The 21,726-nt window shown below is 40.4% G+C and overlaps 1 protein-coding gene across 5 annotated transcripts in view; it reads left to right on the forward strand.

Annotated features, from left to right (window-relative positions):
• The window catches only part of tsnare1 (T-SNARE Domain Containing 1), an 849,044-nt gene that overhangs the window by 535,021 nt on the left and 292,297 nt on the right, over positions 1–21,726 (forward strand). For all 5 annotated transcript variants that reach the window (XM_060824473.1, XM_060824475.1, XM_060824474.1 and 2 more), the window contains one exon: positions 18,581–18,766. In XM_060824473.1, coding sequence (XP_060680456.1) covers positions 18,581–18,766 — 186 coding nt within the window. The remainder of the gene's footprint in view (positions 1–18,580; positions 18,767–21,726) is intronic.

Consider the following 21,726-nt stretch of genomic DNA (forward strand, 5'->3'; position numbering starts at 1 on the left):
TGGAATTTTTGGTCCTTCTTTTAAAGTCAAATGAGAGGGAAAAGACAGGAAAGCCATTTGATCTCTCTTCTCTTTGGTGTAAAAAAAATGTTTTTTATTAATGTTGCTTCAATTTTATATAGTTGCCCCTTATTGTGTAGTTTTGAAACTGGACAGTTAATGGTTTGATAACCTATTCAGACAACTTGCATCTTTCGATGTTAGCTTTGTATCTTTTCACTGCACTGCTTCCAGAATAGAGGCATCCTCTTTGTCTCATTGACCAGAATTACACAATGTACTGCAGAAAAAGGCCTGATCAAGATACTTCAGATCTTCAGCTTAAAGTCTTTGGACTTCTGTTCTACTAATTGATTAAAAATAGATAAGATAGATTGATATTTCATTAGTTTGGTTTGTAATGTTGAATGGTGACTGACCAAGATATCTTTAAATTTCATGTCAGCTTCACCCTCTCACTTAGCTAGGTTGACACCAGTCAGTGAATAATGAATATTCATTTTAACAATCATCTCTACAAAGTTTAAGTTCTCTTTGCTTGTAATGTTACTTCTATAGCATTTGGATGCTTTGGTAGATTCAGAATCAAAGAAAACTTACAGTGCGGAAGCAGCCTATTCAGCCCATTGAATTCACATCCAACTTGGATTGGGATTCTGTATCTACCTTGCTTGTCAAGAATAGAGCTCCAGCATGCACTCTTAAAGCAGTCACAGACAAAAAAGATAGGCTGTAGACTATTCGGAAGTACATAAGAACATGCGAACTAGGAGCAGGAGTTCAGTCCCTCGAGGCTACCCCATTTAATATAATAGTGTCTCATCTCTGGTTTAACTCTACTCTCTGCCCACTCCCCAAAACTTTTAACTCAACACTAATTACAAATATACGTATCTGTTTCTCAAATTTATTCAGTGTCCTGGCATCCACTGCACTCTGTGTTAGTGAAATACAATCAATTCACAACACTTTGAGGAAAGTAGTTGTCTTCATCTCTGTTTTAAATCTACTGCCGTTTATCCTGACACTGTGACCTACGTTGCCTCACTAGGGGAAGCATCCTCTCCACATCTAATTTGTCAATTGTGTCTCTTGATTAGAGCTCCTCTCATTCTTCTGTACTCCAGCCAATTTAGGCCTAAACTGCTCCAATTGCTGCTCATGAATTCATCACTGGAGTGATGATTTGAAAACAGTAACATTGTGCATTAACTGAATAGAGGAGAAGCATATAACCTGTGAGAATTGAGGTCAGTTGACAGTGTGTCTGGGGGGGATCTCGGTAGTTTCTGATGGCAACATCCTGCTCTCTTGCCAAAGTATTAGGGGCATTTCCTTCAGTCTTTCATCTTCCATATTCAATTTTCCATCTGAATAAGGCAACTGGCCTGTTGAGCACTGATATCTGAAAAGTACTGTTCTCTATTGAGAATTTGTAAGTACATATCTTTTACAGTGTAGGAGTTAATTATCTGCTGGCATACTCATAACCGATTAATACAGGACGAGGTACCCAACATATTAGGATGGTCACGTTTCTCCTTATCCATTTCTCATAAAGAGTCATTCTTTGACCTTTGTGAAAGGTAAAGGTACATTTTCGATAGAGGATCACAGGGCTGCTGTCTTATTAGAGTGAGGAGACTGGTGGCGGTTTAATCTGAAGATCACCACGCCTCAGGTCAGGGAAAGGCTGAAAAGGAAAGTTATTCAATAGCCTCAACTACTACTGGAACACATCATTCTGCATAGCAAACCAGCTAGCTGAACTAACCAACACTCGTTATTTGCAACCAATGCACTGCACCCACTTCCATGGCCTCTCATAACCCCAAAATCAACCAGTGTTCCAGCATGAGTTCCAGTAGCCCCTCATATGCCCTGTGCAAAGGTATTTACCTTTATATACCTTATCCTTCTCCCTGGTGTCTTATAACCCTATGTTACCCTGTTCCCATCTAGGCATCTTCTATGGCTCCTGATCCCTTGATACCCATGTCCGTAATTACCCTTATGCTTTCATGCTAACTCAGTGCCAACTCTCAATCTACCACACTTTATCCTTCTCTCTCCATGCTAACAATTATCCAGCATTGTAATAATTCAGGAGATATTGTTTTTGAAGACATCACTATTCCAAAAACGACACCCTCATTGATACAAAAGAAACCAAACATTGAAGTTCCATCAACTAATCCCTTATAAAAATATACATATCACTTAAATTCTCAAATCCATATGTCAACAAATATTTCCCCATCCCAAAGATTATTGGAGTTCCTTTTTATCAAAAGGCTCACTTGACAGGCTCCTCATTGTGAAAAAGGTAGCTTGTGAAATCAGTCATGCAGCTCCAATCCTATAGTGGCATATTCAACCACTGGAGCCTGATCTGCCATTCAGTAATATCATGGTTGATCTGATTGAAACCTCAAATTTACATTCCAGCCTACCTCTGGTAACCATTCATCCATTGCTTAACAATATTCTACTTGTACATTCAAAGTATTTTAGGACTCTACTGCCACCATTTTTTTAAGAAGAAAGATCTTAAAGAGTCATGACCCTCTCAGAGAGAAAAAAAACATTGCCTCATCTCTGTTTAACCAGTGGCCTCTCATTCTATATTCTCCTATTCGAGGAAGCATCTACAATGTCCAGGCACCTGAGCAACTTGTATACTTTAATCAAGATGCCTCTTAATTTTACCAACTCAGTGGATACAAAATCTGTCCACCATTTTCTTATAGAGCAACTCCATCATCATCACATCTAATCATTACCACTAACTCTGCATTCCAGGTATTAGTCTTGCAAAATTTCTCTAAACTGCTTCCAATGCATTTATACCCTTTGTTAAGTAAGATGACCCATGCTGTGCAATGTATGCCAGATGATGTCTCACCAATGCATTGTACAACAACTTCTGTATTCTGTTCCCCTTGTGAATAATGATGACATTCTTACTTGCTTGGATAGTGACCTTTGGTCATTCATGCACAAAGACAACCAGATCTCTCTGTATTCAGAGCTCTACCATTTCTCACCATTTAGTTAATATGATTCCTTTTGATCCCCTCAAAATGGGCAATTTTATGTTCCTCGATATTATACTCCATTTGCCAGATCTTTGTTTATTCACTTAACCTAGCCACTTTATGTGTTCTTTACAACGTACTTTCAATTTACCTTTGTGCTGCCAATGAATTTGAAAGCCTCCTTCTAAGTCCTTTATACAAATCATAATTACCTGAAACCCCAATACCTGACGGTGACACACCATTTATTACTTTTTGCCAGCCATTTATGCCCACCTGATAGCCAGTCAGTCTTCTATTTACGTTAATATGTTAGCCTGTACTGCATGAGCTTTTGTTTTCCACAATAACCTTTGATGTTGCACATTATCAAATAACTTGTGGAAATTAAAGTATATACATATTAATCTGCATTCACAATATGTGCATTCTTCATTGAAGTAGGATTGAGCCACCAGCTGATGGTACTGATAGAGTAGAGGGTATGATGCAGTATGAGGTGATAGATTATGTTGGAGTATGGATGCACTGTAACTAATGGCCCACAGACCCTCTTGGATGACCAACTTTGAGTAGAAGCCTATCCCATTTAGCACAGTGATAGTGCCACACAATGCTGTGTGATGTGGCTATCTTCTTGTAAAAAAAATGTTCAGGTTATATTCACCTTCCTTGCTTCTTTGCAGTGTTTGTTTTTAGTTCAGCCTCCAGTTCCATTAACTCTGAGCTGCAATTCAAACACTTTGCTTTGGACTATACGAGCATCCAGGAGATCCAACCTTTCTCAGCTGTATCAAGCAAATGCTTCTTGTGGACGTCCTTCATCCAACTCTCAGCTATACTGAACTGTCAGTGGCTCTAAGAGTTTTATTTTGGACCCAATGTTTTTTCCAGGTTTTAGAGCCACCACTTCCTGGGCCATGTCCTGACACCTAATTGCCTGTGAACAGTAACACTAATGCTGCCTGCTGGCATTTCTTCTGCTTCAGTATTCACCAAGATCTATGCTGTAATTAACCCTCCCAGCAGGCACAAACCCAGATATATTCAATCTACAAATCTTCTCTGGCTCCACCTATCTCCAAGCCACATAGCCCACCTAGGCTATCCTCAACCTGAACTTTCGGGTTTATTGAATTTTATTAAGCTGATTTAGCTCTAACTCCCTCTGGACTGTTATTACGGCAAGCTTTGCTGATACCACATCTCCAGGTAAGTATGTTGACCTGCTGTTTTATAGCTCCATTTCTTCTATCCTGATTCTATTAAATGAGCAGAAGGATCCTTCTGAATTACCAGTTCTCCCAGCTATGTTAGCTCCACTGAAGCCCAGCAATTTAATTATCTTTTGTTCCCAGCTGTTAATGTTTAAAAGCAATATGATTGCAACCCTTTAACTGCACAAGACTTTGTGGTACTTTACTTGCATTTATCTCATTTTCTCCTCTTAAAATGTAATGTCTAACACTAAAACTTATATACATGAACTATGAATTTAAGATATTTACAACACAATGATCAGACTGAAGTCACCACATGGCATCCTCACTAGTGCCTCTTATTTTTACCCAATTGTGACCTGGAATACCACAGAATTAAGTTTTACGAGGCAGTCTTATTGGATTGAACTTTGCTAAAGGCTTTCTAAGTGTTTTGGTACCTCCATCAAAGTTCTTTCCAAGTTGTGTTTATGCTGGTTTGACCTCTCATAACTCAAGAACGTTGGTGAAACCTCTTTCTAAGAATTGGTGTTTTAAATGAAAATTTGATCACTCCTGTGCATCTCGTAAGTTGATGACCAAAATGTTTGATCAATACCAATATTAAGTTCCAAATTTGTTACCAACCTTAACTCGAAGCTCTCCAGAGCAAGAAAGGGAACATCCCAGGTGAATTAATAACCTTCAAATTTGTTTTTGTTGAACTTTTTTTTTCCTGATTGTTAGAAGCCAGAATTGAGATTTAGATTCTGTATCTTCTTTCTTAAATTCAAAGTTGCAAAAGGTGAATGTGAAGGCTTTGAAATTTCTTCTACTCTTTAGTTTGGAATGCCATTTGACGTAGTCTGCTTGAATTTCTTTATTCATTTGTGGAATATGGGCATCAATGGCTGGCCAGTATTTTATTGCACTGTCCCTAGTTGCCCTTGAGAAGGTTGAGGTCACCTGCCTTCTTGAACCGCTGCAGTCCACCTGCTGTGGGTTGACCCATAATGCCATTAGGGATGGAATTGTAGAATTTAAACCCATTGACAATGAAGGAAAAGAGATATATTTCCAAGTCAGGATAGTGAGAGGCATGGAGGCCAACTTGAAGGTGGTGGTGTTCCCATATATCTGCTGCCCTTGTCCTTCTAGATAGAAGTGTTTGTGCATTTGGAAGAATCTTTGGTGAGTTGCTGAGTAAATGCTTATGGATACAGTGCCAAACAAGTGGGCTGCTTCTTGAATGTTGTTGGGATTGCACTCATTTCCAGGCAAGTGGGAAGTATTCTATCACTCTCCAGACTTGAGCCTTTTAGACAGTGGACAGGCTTTGTGGAGTCAGGAGGTGAGTTACTCGCTGCAGTGTTCCGAGCTCTGACATGCCTTTGTGGTCATCTGTGTTCATGTGGTAAGTCCAGTTGAGTTGAATGTTCCGGTAGATATTATCTGTCAGATTGAATACATCTTTATAAAAGATTGCCTGTATAGATGAATGGTATTTTCTCAAGAGTGTTATTTGATTTGCTGTTTGGCTGTTTTGTCAACTATATTTTGTAAACCCATCAAAAGTGAACTAATCACTCAATTGCATAATTAAGAGAGTTTGTGAAGGTTAAAGTTGTCAGGACAAAAAACATAAATTCTTACTCTGCAATGAATTGTGGGGTTATGTGGTTTGCATTGAGAGGATACGTTTGAAGGGTGAAGGATGAATTTATGCAGTACATTTCTCAAATGACAACACAAGCATTTCAGTTCCAGGTGATTTTGATATGGCATTCTTCAGTTATGTGAAGTGATAAACCTGGAGACAATTATATTTTCCATGTTATAAATGAACAGAAGCATTCACATCCAATCACAAGCATCTTTGCTTTTGTAAATTATTTCATTTCATCAATATTGAATTTGATGTTTTAATGAATAATGCAATTGTTGGCTATATTTGTGTCAGGCCAATTGCATAGAAGCCCACACACCAAATGTCTTATGTCGAGGGATGGCCGTAAGTGTGGCATACTCTGAGTATCATCTGTTTCCGAGATCTTTTACAGAAGAGGGTAGAGTCATTGATTGGCTGGAGTTCTTTATAATAGATAGTGTCTGGTGGCGACTACTTCTTACAGATATGCACTATTTCAGAAGCAGTTAGTGTGTGAAGATTTAGATGAGTTGATTTTAAAGGACAGGATTTTCCTTGCAGGCTTTGGGACCCCAGCAGCAATTGTGGTCAAATTGTGTGAGAATCAGTCACCCACCAGTGAGTTTTCCCTGAATTGCAAATGTGTGGCCAGAAGACAGACTTGCCACCCAAATAAAGATGGTGGAAAGGCTTTTGAAGCTGTGTGACCAATAGAGGCAGCAGGTTGCCTTTTTCAGATAATTGACAGAGAGGGGAAAAGAGAGAGAGAGAGAGAAACACCAGAACCTCCAAATTGTGAAACATTTAAATAAAAATTGCCTCCATCAGCTGGGGTCTTCAACAGGGCAGTTTGTAACTACAGTTGAAACCAGGTAGGATCACCAGCCTCCTGTTCTGCCTTTTTAAAACAGCCTCCTGGCAGCTAACCCAGTCCCTAATCCTCACAGAAGCTGGAGCTGACTGGAATTTTCAGGTTACCCTTTGACAATCAGCTACAATAGAGCAGTGACCACCTGCCACTTATGCTTCGGTAGACATGTCCTTTCTAATCTCTCTTCCAGGAAAACAAGTTTGCATGGGATCGAGCTGATTGACTGGCACCCCAGCCAGTGTGTGAATTTCAGCCTATGCCCACACCTGTGCTCACTCTGATCAGGGCCAAAAATTCCAACCCAAAGTCTGCCATCTTACCCAGACAGATAGGGAAAAAAATTAGTTTACAGTAATCTGACTTCTTTTCAATATTTTTTTAAACAGAATAAATGTTATATAAATATCAGAAGCATTGTATTTTTTAGAAAAGAAGGATTTTTGACTCATTGTGCTCTTTGAAGAGGCTTTAGAAATTGTAAAGACTAGGACATGATTAGACAAAGTAGAAGGATGCGTCAGCGAAGTTCATTTGATAGAATCCTCAACGAGTGTTCATCAGATTAAACAATATTTGTTCTGGTACACCAGAGATACTTGAAGGACTCCACAACACTAACCAATCTAAAGTTATGAGTTTATTCAATTCTCTGGCTGATGTAATCAAGCTCCTAAAATAAGTTTGCCTGTTGTTCATTATCTGTCCATAAATGACAACCTGTAATCTTTACATTTTCCATTCATAAATTCGCCCAGATAAACTTTACTTCATTCTCAGATGTACAGAAAAAACTTTCAAATTGTATTAATGGCTTTAGAAAAAGGAATTCTAGTTTCTTGCTTCTCATCTTGTCACAATGTTGATTGTCTGAGAGAGGTTAAAGAACATGTTGTGGCTGAGTCATAGTAGGCACTGTTTCATCTCTGGAAACATATTGGCACTTTCCAGCAAAGTGGCAAAGTTGACGGTGATTCATTTGCCAGAGTGATTCATTGCAGAGCAGGTGTGAGAGGATCTCTTTTGAGTGATTTCTTATTTGCATGAGATTCAACTCTGTTGGTTACTTGAATCACTTGTGAATTACCAATACAGGCAACATGGGCAGCCCTGGAAAGCTAATCGCCACAAGCAGCTGGGAAATTAGAATATTCAGTGTGATGGGGTTTTGACATTTAAAAAGCTAGTGCTACATCTGCCTGATTAATGCAAAGTCAATGGTACTTGCATCGATGAAACTCATGTAACATGCTTCTGTTCTCACTGTACACAGAGATATCAATATTTTAGTGCAAAAGAAAGCAATTCTTCTGTGATCTGCATTGCTCATGGTTGAGCAGTTTTTTTTTAACTGTAAGATGCTCATACTTATTTTCAAATCCCTCCAGGGCCTTGCTTCTCTTGGAGTCTGCAAACTCCTCCAGCCACTTCCTATGAGTTCTCTGCATTTCTCCAATCCTAACCTCTTGACAGCGCCAACCTTAATTACTCACCTTTTTGCTGCTACCACTTTGAGAATTAAGTTTTGGAATTTCCTCCCCCAGCTTTGCACTTCTCTCCTTTAAACATGCACCTTAAAATCAGCTCTCTTACTCATCCGCATATCGTCAATGGCAATGTTTTGATGTCTAACACCCCTCCAAAGCATCCTTATCACATAAAGGGCATTATGTTTTTTTTGTTTTACTGTTTTAGTTTTCTCCCCTCATTTTACGAATTCATTTTATTACTTAGCTCCGAACTAAATCCTGTTTTCTCCCTTTTTTTTTATATCTGTATGGTTTTTCAATTTTTCCAGTACCTCAGGCATCACATGTCAGATGTCTCACTTTTTGAGCCTTGTTTACTTGTATGTGTGTTTCTGTATTGCAGTTGAAGTTAATTGGGTGAGACTACATTCAGATAATAATCCTTAATAAAACTTAAACAGGTCATTAGGTCATTGTCATGCAGCATAGAAACCGGCCCTTAGGCCCACCATGTCTATGCTGACCAACAAACACCAAGCTACACTAATCCCATTTACCCGCATTTGGGTCTGTAGCCTACTGTGCCCTAGCATTTTAAATGACTATTCAGATGTTTCTTGAATGTTGCAAGCGAACTTGCTTCCACCGCTCTCTCAGGCAGCACGCTCCATACGTCCACCACCCTCTGGGTTAAAAAATGTTTCCTCAGATTCCCTCTAAGCCACTTGCTCGTTACCATAAACATATTCCCTCTGCTATGCAGAAGAAATTCTCACAATCTACTCCAAGCCAGCCTATCCAGTCTCTCTTTATAACTGAGACTTTGCATTCCAGGCAACATCCTGGTGAATCTCCCCTACATCCTGTCCAATGCAGTCATGTCCTTCTGAGAGTGACAGTATTCCATCTATGGCCTAACTAATGTTTTATAAAATTGTAACAAAACTTCCTTGCTCCTATATTCTACACCCTAGCTAATGAGGGCATGCATCCCATCTGCCTTCTTCACTACCCTCTACCTGAGCTGAAACCTTCAGGGATCTATGGACTTGTACATCACAATCCTTTTGTTCTTTAGCACATCCTTGGGACCTATCATTCATTGTGTATGAATGGAAGTATTTCCCCATGGTTAGTAATGGGAGCAAAAATGACCAAACAGGAATTAGAAAACTAGAAATTAATTGTTAGCGCTTTCAAACAGAAACAAATGACAAAGAGCTATTCCACAGGAACTTTATCTCATTACTAAAGTTGCAAGGCGATGGTACACTTGTTTTGTCTGCAAACAAGTCCCTTTGTGTAAATATGTGTAGATTCTAATATGGATAAAAGAATTATACTGTGAAGCCCAAAAAGATGTTCTTCCCATCACACAAACAAAAATGTGGTTTATAGATTGCAGTATTAGCGTGGTGTTAGCCTTGCAGGTCATTTGTTGAAGTAACTGGTGATCCATGTCAAGCATTATGTTCCTTTGGCTTTCTACAGTGGGCAGCATATCTGTCCAACAATACATGTGATTCTGTTTTTGTATAACGTTCATTAAGTAATCTTGACTACACTAAGAATTATGGTGCAAAAGAGGCTCATTTTGTGCATGGCAGAAGCTTTTATATAAAAGATCTTGTTTGCAGACAAAATGAGTGTATTGTTGCCACTTGGCATCTTTTGCCATGAGGCAAAGGCATTGGAGATATCCAATCACTGTTGCACCACCCAGCTAAGACCTGATCAATTAAAGGTGACTTGGTTGGTTTGAATTTCATAAGTTCACTCAGATTGATGGTGAACAGTTCCTAATGCTTCTCTAAACCAGTCTGCCTATGCTTTCTCAGCTACCCATCCAACTGCACCCCCCCCCCACCACCACCACCACCACCACCACCACCACCAATCTATCTCCCAGTCCCGGCCCACAAGTCTCATTCCTGATGAAGGACTGATGCTCGAAACATCAATTCTCCTGCTCCTTGGATGCTGCCTGACCTGCTGTGCTTTCCCAGTGCTACACTCTCTACTAAGTCAGTCACAGTCCAAGCAATCAGCATTCTCTTCTCATTTTTTTTAATAATCTGTCTCTTTTCGGAAGTTTGTTTCCCTACATTTTAGCCCTGATGGGTGAAAAATACACATATTGTGTATTTTTTTTAGAAATGTATAAAGAATGAGAGAGAAAAACAAACAAGAAATACTTGAAACCATTTCTCAAAATTCATTCCAACGTTCTCTTATTTTGAGTGCTTCAGGCAGTAATAATCACGGGAATCTCAAAAGGTTTAAGTTCACTGGGCTAAAGGAAAGACAGCTAGTCTGTTGGTCTTTATTTTATTGGGAAAAGGGAAGTCTGTTGAGTCCACTATTGTAATTTATGTGAACAATTTGGATAAGAGTTTAGGAGGCATGGTTCGTATGATTGTGGTTGACACCAAAATTGCTGTTATAGTTAACAGTGAAGAAGGTATCTAAGATTGCAAAAGGGATCTTGATCAAATGGGCCAATGGGCTGTGAAGTGGCAGAGGGATTTTAACTTGGATACATGCAAGGTATTGGATTTTGGTAAAACAAATAAGGGTGGGACTTATATCATTAATGGTAGGTCCTGAGGTAGTTTGTTGAACAGACAGACTAAGGGGTTCAGGTCCATAGTTCTTTGAAAGTTGCATTGCAGGCAAGCAGGTTGGTTAAGAAGGTGTTTAGACCATTGAGTATATGAGTTGTGAAATCATGTTGAGGTTGTACAGAGTTTTGGTGAGGCCACTTTTGGAGCACTGTGTACAATTCTGATTGCCTTGCTGTGAGAAGGATATTATCAAATTGGAGAGGGTTCAGAAAAGATTTATCAGAATGTTGCTGTGACTGGAGGGTTTGAGTTTTAGGGAGAGGCTAGATAGTCTGTGACTTTTTTGGCTGGAACCTAGGAGGTTGAGGGGTAACTTTATATTAGTTTATAAAATCATGAGGGGCATAGATCAATTGAATAGCAATAGGTATTTTCCTCGGGTATGTGAGTTACAAATGAGGGGCAAATTTTTAAAGTGAAAGGAGAAAAATTTATAAGGGACCTGTGGGGCAACATTTCCACACAGAGGGTAGTTCGTATGTGAAATGAACTGCCAGAAGAAGTGGTAGATGCAGGTACAGTTTTGCAACATGGAATCCCTACAGTGTGTAAACTGGCCCTTCGGACCAACAAATCCACACCTACCCTCCGAAGAGTAACCCACCCAGACCCATTCCTATACCTTGTTATCCTATATTTACTCCTGACCAATGCACCTAACCTACACATCCCTGAACACTATGGGAAATTTAGCTTGGTCAATTTACCTAACCTCCACACCTTTGGACTGTAGGAGAAATGCAGAGCACCTGGAACAAACCCACGCAGACATGGGAGAATGTGCAAACTCCACACAGACAGTCGTCTGAGGCTGGAATCGAACCTGGGTCCCTGGTACTGTGAGGCAGCAGTGCTATACACTGAGCACAATGCTGCCCCAATAATGAAAGCGCCCAGACTCGAACCCATGGCCCTGAGATTAAGATTAATGTTTAAAAGACATTTGGACGGGTAAATGAATGCGAAAGGTTTAGAGGGATATGGTCCAAATACAGACAAATGGGACTAGTTTCATTTGGAAAACTTGGTATGCATGGATAAGTTGGACCGCAAGGGTCTGTTTCTGTGCTGTATGACTCTATGATTCTAGGTCTCTATGAGTCGAGTGACACTTTTTCAGAACCAGTCACTGAGGAATGAGAAGAGGTGCAGAAGTGAGTTTTGACAAATGCTTTGTCAAACACATGAAGAGAAAAAAAATATGAACTGAAATCCTGTCAGAGAGAGAAGTAGAACGTCTCTGCAGTGTGCATACCTGGAAGAGTTGTGATGGTGAACTGAACACAAAAATAACACAAAGAACTGCAGATGCTGGAACTCTGAAACAAACAAAGGCAGTCATTGCTGAAGAAACTCTGGGTGTCTAACTGCATCTCTGGAGAGAAAACAGAGTTAATGCCTCAAGTCCAGTGACCCTTCTTCACAACTAGTAGCCTTCTGAACAAAGGTCATTGGACTTGAGACATTAATCCAGAATTCTCTTCACAAATGCTGCTAGCCCTGCTGAGTATCTGTTAAAACTAACAAAGTTTTGTTTGCAACCAATTGCATATTAAACATAGAATATTAATTAAACGCATGTTATGTAAAGAAACCTTCTGCAATAAGAAGGGTGATTTCCTGCTGGTCTGACATTCCTATGAATTGAAATACAGAGCCTGAGTCAGTGGAAGCATTTCAAAAGGAACTTTACAAGCGAATTGGATGAACCCTTGCAGGGCTGTGGAGAAAATACAGTAGAGTGGGTCTGACTTCTTTTTTTGTTTATGATTTGGATAGCTCCTTAAAGACCCAGTCCAAGAGCACCAAGCCACGTGGCCTCCCTCTGTGCCCTATGACCCTATAAATTGACTTTGCAACATTTTTAGTTCCCTCCTCTTCTGACTGCGCAATATTTTCTTAGAGAATATTGTGTCAGCTGTTTGACTCCAGTACCTTGCCAAGTAGCCCGTCTTTTTCATGTCTGTGCTTCAAAAGGGATTGGGTGTGAATATTTTGTTGATGTGAAAAAAATGTAGGCACTACAGCATTAGGTAACTATTTGGAGTGAGAGACTAGGTTAGATTTTCTCTTCCCTCTAAGGCTGTGAATAACTACGAGCCTGGTAACACTACATCAGCTAAAATAAGCTCATATGTGATCCCAGCTGATATGTGCTTCTGAAGAAGGGTCATCTGACTTTGAAATATTAACTCTACTTTCTCTGTACAGATGCTGGCAGACCTGCTGAATTTCTCCAGCAATTCTTGATTTTGTTTCAAATATATTTTCTTGGAGTTGTATAGGATGGTTTGATTGGGCAGTGTGCTTACATTGATTGAGCCATAGAGGGAGTGCTTACCCTCTTGTCAAGGCTTCACTGATATTCCTATTTTAACACTTGTACGTCCTCATCCATATCCTGCCCAGTGACTTCAGGCTGGCTTTACAGTTATCTTTACCATCCATCCATTGCATGCTTTTAAAGGTAATTGATTAGTGTGTAATTGTAAGCAGCAATTGAATTGGTTCATCATGGGGAACAATGAATGAAATGTTAACATGATTCTAAAACTATGTATTTTACCAATTCAGTTTACCCCTGCAACTTTACACCCTGTAATTTAGTAAACAATTCGCATCCCTAAATATGATATTTCCTAAAATGGAGAAGTTTGCAAGCTTTGAGGTTTCAAAACTGATAAAGGTAAAATCTCCAAAGTCCTGCTAGATGACAGGGCTGCAGTCTTGTTAGAGAGACAGAGACAGAGAGAGAGAGAGAGAGAAGACTGGAGATGTTTTAAACTGAGGGTCACTACACCTCAGTTAGGGGAGAGGGAGAGAAGGAGAATCCTTCATGGCATTGAACTGATGCTACCACGAACCCTAACCCTGCTTCACAGACCAGCCATCCATCCAACTGAGCTAACAGACCATTTTTCACAACTGATAGCCAGATACCTGAAAATGTTATAATTTTAAATTTGATTTTCAATGCATACCAGTTATCTATTAAAGTGTATATAATAAAGTATTACATTTAGTTTTAATCATATTTTTGTGTGAAAGCTGGATAGAGAAGGGATCACTGAATAACAACCAAGAACAGTAACCATTGTTCCTTTTTGTCATTCTCCAAGTCTAGGTTACTCAGCTAACATACATCACCAAAGCAAGGATCACCCATTCAGTATCACACTCAGTATCCATCTCTTCATCTCCAGTTCTTCTCAATTCCTTTCCTTCTCCTCATCCCCAGTGAGCTGTTTCCTTCCAGAGCTTCATTGTCTTCAATGGCCTCCAGTGCTTTCATTCCCTTTATTCCTCTTGTGGTTCCTGGGATTCTATTCTTGCTATGAATAGTGCAGCATACCACATTGTCTTAAAGTCTGAATTCTGATGGTTATGCCCCAATGCCAGCTGAATCCTTCCTTTTGGGCCCAGCTCTCTCTGACTATCTTGCCCTTGTTCTTCTTCAGGGCCTGGGCACTGAGTGTTGGCGTATAAGGTAATGGTAGCGAAACAGTTACTGTTGGAGATTGCGGTAAGCTCCACCCAATCAAATGAAGTCACACAACGAGGATTGGAGGCAACACATATCCCAACCACAAACCATCCACGGCTGGTTCCATACCTCAAGGTGACAACAGTGAAAAACATCCATTTGATGCAGAGAGGGAACTTTTGAGGAGACAAGCAAGTTTACACATTGAGAACATTGACGCTTTAAGAATACTCAGATAACCAGTCAGCTCCACAAACAACTGAGCAGAGAAGCAATCTGAAAAACTAATGGAAGGAGTGACAGAAAAATAGCAATACTTCAGACTGAATTCTTCACTTCCAAAGTCATAAAAGACCGAGGAAAGATCGAGAGGACTAGGAACAGCTAAAAAGCAAGTCATATTTCGGCACCAAGACATTCATGAAGCTCATGGGGTGTATAATCTCCCTTTTACAATTTGTATCTAAAGTGTTCCATGGTAATCCAGTTTTGATATTTAAATTAACCTTTTGGAATGATAGATTGACAGATCATAAGGGTCAAAGTTCAAAAATTTCATTTTTCTGTTAATTTACCATATTTCTCGACTGTTAGAAGATGTATTTATTTATAATTAGGTGCTCAATCAATAACGTTCCAGAAATGTGAAGGTCAAGCATTCACCGGTTTAATGAGGACACAATGTATGCAGTTGTTGTTAAGTGTACGCTCAATCATACAATAATTACAGTAGTAATTGTGGGATTTAGCACATTAAAGTTTTTATTACAGTATTTGGGTTGTCCAACATTTTTAATCCATATTCTCACTCTTATTCATGACTATTTTGTCCCTTTTATTTCATGTTCCTAATGAGTCACAGCAAGTTTATCGCATAGAAAGAAGCAATTAGACAATTATTAATTAGGCAATTAGTGTTGTTCCATACTGTTCAATTGTTCTACATGAGCCTTCTACCTTCCAACCCTGTCAACAGACCCCTCGACTCCTTTCTCCCGCTATTCTATTTAGTTTCACCTTGCATGCAGATGTGTTATTCTTAGAGTCGTAGAGATCTATACAAATGAGAAACAACCCTTGGTCCATCACATCTGCGCCAGGTATTCTAATCCTCAGTCTCCTTCACTATCCAATATCTTTAACAGTATTTTTTGTGAAGAAGTTTCTTATGAATTCCCTCTTGGATTTACCAACAATTAAGTAGATTTTGTCTCCTCCCAAAGTGGGGGATATTGGGATAAATTTTCAACGCAGAAATGGGAAACAAGAGCCAGACCTGTTTTGAAATCAAAAACCTGCTCAGATGGAAACGAAGTCAGGTTCAGAGTATTTTGCAATAGTATTTAATGTGAAAAAGGATATGGAAGACAGACGCAAGAAATTGAGAGTTTGGTTAAGAAAAAGAAGGAAACATATGTAAGGTATAGACAGGATAGATCAAGTGAATCCTTAGAAGAGTATAAAGGAAGTAGGAGTGTATTTAAGAGGGAAATAAGGAGGGCAGAAAGGGGACATGAGATAGCTTTGAAAAATATACTTAAGGAGAATCCAAAGAGGTTTTACAAATACACTAAGGACAAAAGGGTAACTAGGGAGAGAACAGGGCCCCTCAAAGATCAGCAAGGTGTCCTTTGTGTGGAGCCGCAGAAAATGGGGGAGATACTAAATTATTATTTTGCAATAGTATTTAATGTGGAAAAGGATATGGAAGACATAGACTAAAGAAATTGAGGGTTTGGTTAAGAAAAAGAAGGAAGCATATGTAAGGTACAGACAGGATAGATCGAGTGAATCTTTAGAAGAGTATAAAGGAAGTAGGAGTGTACTTAATAGGGAAATAAGGAGGGCAAAAAGGGGACATGAGGGAAATAGATGGTGACATCTTGCAAAATGTCCAGATTACAGAGGAGGAAGTGCTGGATGTCTTGAAACAGTTAAAAGTGGATAAGTCCCCAGGACCTGATCAGGTATACCCGAGAACTCTGTGGGAAGCTAGAGAAGTGATTGCTGGGCCTCTTGCTGAGATATTTGTATCATTGATAATCAGAGGTGAGGTCCCAAAGACTGGAGGTTGGCAAACGTGGTGCCACTGTTTAAGAAGGGTGGTAAGGACAAGCCAGGACTATAGACCAGTGAGCCTGACGTCAGTGGTGGGCAAGCTGTTGGAGGGTATCCTGAGGGACAGGATGTAGATGTATTTGGAAAGACAAGGACTGATTAGGGATAGTCAACATGGCTTTGTGCATGGGAAAGTAACAAAGAGGATTGATGAGGGCAGAGCAATAGATGTAATCTATATGGACTTCAGTAAGGCGTTCAACAAGGTTCCCCATGGGAGACTGGTTAGCAAAGTTAGATCTCACGGAATACAGGGAGAACTAGCCATTTGGATATAGAACTGGCTCAAAGTTAGAAAACAGAGGGTGGTGGTGGAGGGTTGTTTTTCAGACTGGAGGCCTGTGACCAGTGGAGTATCACAAGGATCGGTGCTGGGCCCTCTACCTTTTGTAATTATCATAAATGATTTGGATGCGAGCATAAGAGGTACAGTTAGTAAGTTTGCAGATGACACCAAAATTGGAGGTGTAGTGGACAGTGAAGAGGGTTACCTCAGATTACAACAGGATCTGGACCAGATGGGCCAATGGTCTGGGAAGTGGCAGATGGAGTCTAATTTAGGTAAATGCGAAGCGCTGCATTTTGGGAAAGCAAATAGACAAAGTCTTTTCCCTGGGGTCAGGGAGTCCAGAACTATAGGGCGTAGGATTAGGGTGAGAGGGGAAATATATAAAAAAGTCCTAAGGGGCAACCTTTTCACACAGAGAATGGAACAGGTATGGAATGAGCTGCCAGAGGAAGTGGTGGAGGCTGGTACCATTGCAACATTTAAGAGGCATTTGGATGGGTATATGAATAGGAAGGGTTTGGAGGGATATGGGCCAGGTGCTGGCAGGTGGGACTAGATTGGATTGGAATATCTGGTTGGCATGCACGGGTTGGACCGAAGAGTCTGTTTCCATGTTGTACATCTCTATGGCTCTATGACTGAGGATGAGGAGAAGGAAAGGAATTGAGAAGAACTGGAGATGAAGGGATGGATACTGAGCACAAAGAGGTGATTCTGATGAACAATGAAGTGGCCTCCTCTCCAACTTTGTAATGGCTTTCAGCATCAGAGACAACTCTGCTTTGATGAAGCGAGGATTTGCTGTGTACGCCGGGTGCTTGATCTTTGGCCTCCAATGGCCATCTAACTGCCCACTAATGCAGAGGAAGGTTTTGGAAACATCAGCAGACCTTTTCTCTCTGGTGCAACCAGAAGCCCCAGGGATGACTGTTGTTGATTGTCTAAGTGAGCCTAACACATTGTCTGACCCATCCAGTTTATCCCTGTGAAAATCTGAATCTGAGTTGTATTTTGGCCGAGAGGAAGATTTGTAATGGAGCTTCCCAGAGATATTAACGACGTAGACCTTGGTGTACAGGACGCAATCTCAAAATTTTCAGTTGATGTGAAGCATGGAAGTATGGTGATCCATGACAAGGGAAGTGTACAATTGCAAAGAGGAGAGATAGGTTGGTGGAATGTGGGACAAGTGGCAGAAGGAATTTACTGTTCCCAATGGTGGAAGAATTGAAAACCAGAGATTACAGAGATTTAAGATAACTAGCAGAAACACCCAATATCAAGATAATAATGCAGTGTTTCACACAAATAGTTAGGATCTGGAACATGCTGCCTGAAAGAATATTCAATTGAGTCTTTCAAAAGGACATTGAAATGAAAAACGGAGTTGCAAGGCTACTGCAGTGATAAGGCTGAGGGAGTGACACTTGCTAAGTTGCTCCTCGGGGCCAGCACAAGCAGGTGAGGCCGAAGGACCTCATTCTGTACTGTAGCTTTTTTATGATTCAATAAGTATGGATGTGTGAAAAATGAAATCTTCAGTTCATGTTTTGAGGGAGTCCTATGCTTACACACCCAGATTTGCTCTCATAAAATTGCATTATGAACATCCTCTTGATTGCCAGGAAATGAAACAGTAAACAGTAATGCTGTACTAGTGAATCAAACAAAGTCGAGCATAACATCTGGAACAACAATGACAAAAACTTTATATGTAATAAGTTGTACAAACTATGCTATTATGGAGGTTTTCACTTGTTGTTGTAGTGGAGATCGGGACAGTTGTTGTCAAGGTTTGACATTTTTTTAAGTTTGGAACTAAAAGTTGGCATTCCTATTGCAGATTGCCAGGAACCCATTCACAGAGATCAGTGATGAGGACGAGTTCTTTGGCAGAGGGTCCAGCAAATGGCAAGCAGATGACACTTCAGATCCAACTCAGGCCCAGAGTCAGGCATTCCTTTCCGAAATCACAGAGGATGAAGTGGAATCTGTAAAACAAAGAGAGGAGGCAATATTACAGATTGAGGTGAGCAATTGCTTTGAGTGTAACAGTAACTGTTGGCTATTGCAAGATTTGTACCTCTGAAGTTTTATGTGGATGTTCAGTCTTGCATAGAACAAGACGTCAGCTTTGATTCTGACATTTACATACTTCTCAATAAATGTTTATGGAATCACTACTACCTTCCCAATGCTGAAACATTGGGATTAGCAGGAAATCATGAACAAATACTTCAAAATTCAAACTCTCAGAGGGGACCATATGGGTGAATAGTTAAAATGCCTTGGAGGATTTCCTCTCTGAATTCTTGTTGTCTTTGTGCTAAATTTGATTTTAACCAGATCCTCTGAGTGGACAGCAAAGGCACCCACAGTGTGCTTGCTTAAGTCTGTAGATTAGCTTTCTGATTACAAAATTAACTCTGTGTGAGCAGAAGTCATTTGTGGTTTCTCTTTCTTTCATCCATATGATGAGGCATTGCCGCCTACTGCCCATTCCTAATTACCCAAGAGGCAGTTAAGATTCAACCACATTGTTGTGGGTTTGGAATCACATACTGTCACAACAAGTAAGGGCAGCAGATATCTATCCATAAAGGACATTAGTGAACCAGATGGACTTTTATAGCAAGCATGGTCATCCATTAGGCCATCTTTTAAATTTTTTTCCAATCGTTCACGGGACATGGGCTTTGCTTGCTGGGCAGTTAAGAGTCAACCACATTGCTTAGAACATAGAACATTACAGCGCAGTACAGGCCCTTTGGCCCTCGATGTTGCGCCGACCTGTCATACCAATCTGAACCCATCTAACCTACATTATTCTATGTACATCCATATGCTTGTCCAATGATGACTTAAATATACTTAAAGTTGGTGAATCTACTACCGTTGCAGGCAAAGCATTCCATACCCTTACTTCTCTCTGAGTAAAGAAACTACCTCTGACATCTGTCCCCTATCTATTATCCCTCAATTTAAAGCTATGCCCCCTCATGCTCGTCATCACCATTATTGGAAAAAGGCTCTCCCTGTCTACCCTATCTAACCCTCTGATTATCTTATATGTCTCTATTAAGTCACCTTTCAACCTTCTTCTCTCTAATGAAAACAGCCTCAAGTCCGTCAGCCTTCCCCCGTAAGACCTTCCTTCCATACCAGGCAACATCCTAGTAAATCTCCTCTGCACCCTCTCCAAAGCTTCCACATCCTTCTTATAATGCGGTGACCAGAACTGTGCACAATATTCCAAGTGCGGCCACACCAGAGTTTTGTACAACTGTAGCATAACCTCATGGTTCCGGAACTTGATCCCTCTATTACTAAAAGCTAAAACACTCTTTTTAACAACCCTGTTCAACCTGGGTGGCTACTTTCAAGGATCTGTGTACCTGGACACCGAGATCTCTCTGGTCATCTGCACTCCCAAGAATCTTACCATTAGCCCAGTACTTTGCATTCCGGCTACTCCGACCAAAGTGAATCACCTCACACTTGTCTGCATTAAACTCCATTTGCCATCTCTCAGCCCAGCTCTGCAGCTTATCTATATCTCTCTGTCACCCACAGCATCCTTCATCACTATCCACAACTCCACCGATCTTAGTGTCGTCTGCAAATTTACTAACCCACCCTTCTACACCTTTATCCAGGTTGTTTATAAAAATGATGAACAGCAGTGGACCCAATACCGACCCTTGCGGTACACCATTGGTAACTGGACTCCAGGATGAACATTTCCCATCAACTACCATCCTCCTGTCTTCTTTCAGCAAGCCAATTACTGATCCAAACTGTTATATCTCCCACAATCCCGTTCCACTGTGGGGAACCTTATCGAATGCCTTGCTGAAATCCATATATACAACATTAACTGGTTTACTCTCATCTACCTGTTTGGTCACCTTCTCAAAGAACTCAATAGGGTTTGTGAGGCATGACCTATCCTTTACAAAACTGTGCTGATTATCCCTAATCAAATTATTCTTTTCCAGATGATTATAAATCCTATCTCTTCTAACATTTTCCAACACTTTACCAACAACTGAAGTGAGGCTCACTGGTCTATAATTACCTGGGTGTCTCTACTCCCCTTCTTGAACAGGGGAACCCCATTTGCTATCCTCCAGTCTTCTGGCACTATTTCTGTAGACAATGACGATTTAAAGATCAATATCAAAGGCTCGGCAATCTCCTCTCTGGCTTCCCAGCAGATCCCAGAATAAATCCCATATGGCCGTGGGGACTTATCTATTTTCGCACTCTGCAGGATTTCTAATGCCTCTTCCTTATGAACCTCAATCACACCTAGTCTAGTAGCCTGTATCTCAGTAACCTCCTTGACAACATTTTCATTTTTCTAGAGTGAACACAGTCAAAAAATACTCATTAAGTGCTTCCCCTATCTCCTCTGACTCCACACACAACTTCCCACTACTATCCTTGATTGGCCCTAATCTTACTCTCGTCATTCTTTTATTTCTTAAATACCTATAGAAAGCCTTAGGGTTTATCCTGATCCTATCCGCCAACAACCTCTCATATCTCCTCCTGGCTCTTCTGAGCTCTCTCTTTAGGTCATTCCTGGCTACCTTGTAACCCTCAACCGCCCTAACTGAGTTTTCACATCTCATCCTAACATAAGCCTTCTTCTTTCTCTTGACCAGAGATTCCACTTCCTTCGTAAACCATGGCTCCCATGCTCTACAGCTTCCACCTTGCCTGACAGGTACATACTTATCTAGGACACACAGGAGTTTTTTTCTTGAATAAGCTCCACATTTCTATTGTGCCCATCCCCTGCAGTTTCCTTCCCCATCCTATGCTTCCTAAATCGTGCCTAATTGCATTGTAATTGCCTTTTCCCCAGCTGTAACACTTGCCCAGTGGTATACACCTATCCCTTCTATCAATAAAGTAAATATAACAGAATTGTGATCACTATCACCAAAGTGCTCACCTACTTCCAAGTCTAACACCTGGCCG

This window comes from Hemiscyllium ocellatum, chromosome 4 (genome assembly GCF_020745735.1).
Source record: "Hemiscyllium ocellatum isolate sHemOce1 chromosome 4, sHemOce1.pat.X.cur, whole genome shotgun sequence".
NCBI classification, from domain to species: domain Eukaryota; kingdom Metazoa; phylum Chordata; class Chondrichthyes; order Orectolobiformes; family Hemiscylliidae; genus Hemiscyllium; species Hemiscyllium ocellatum.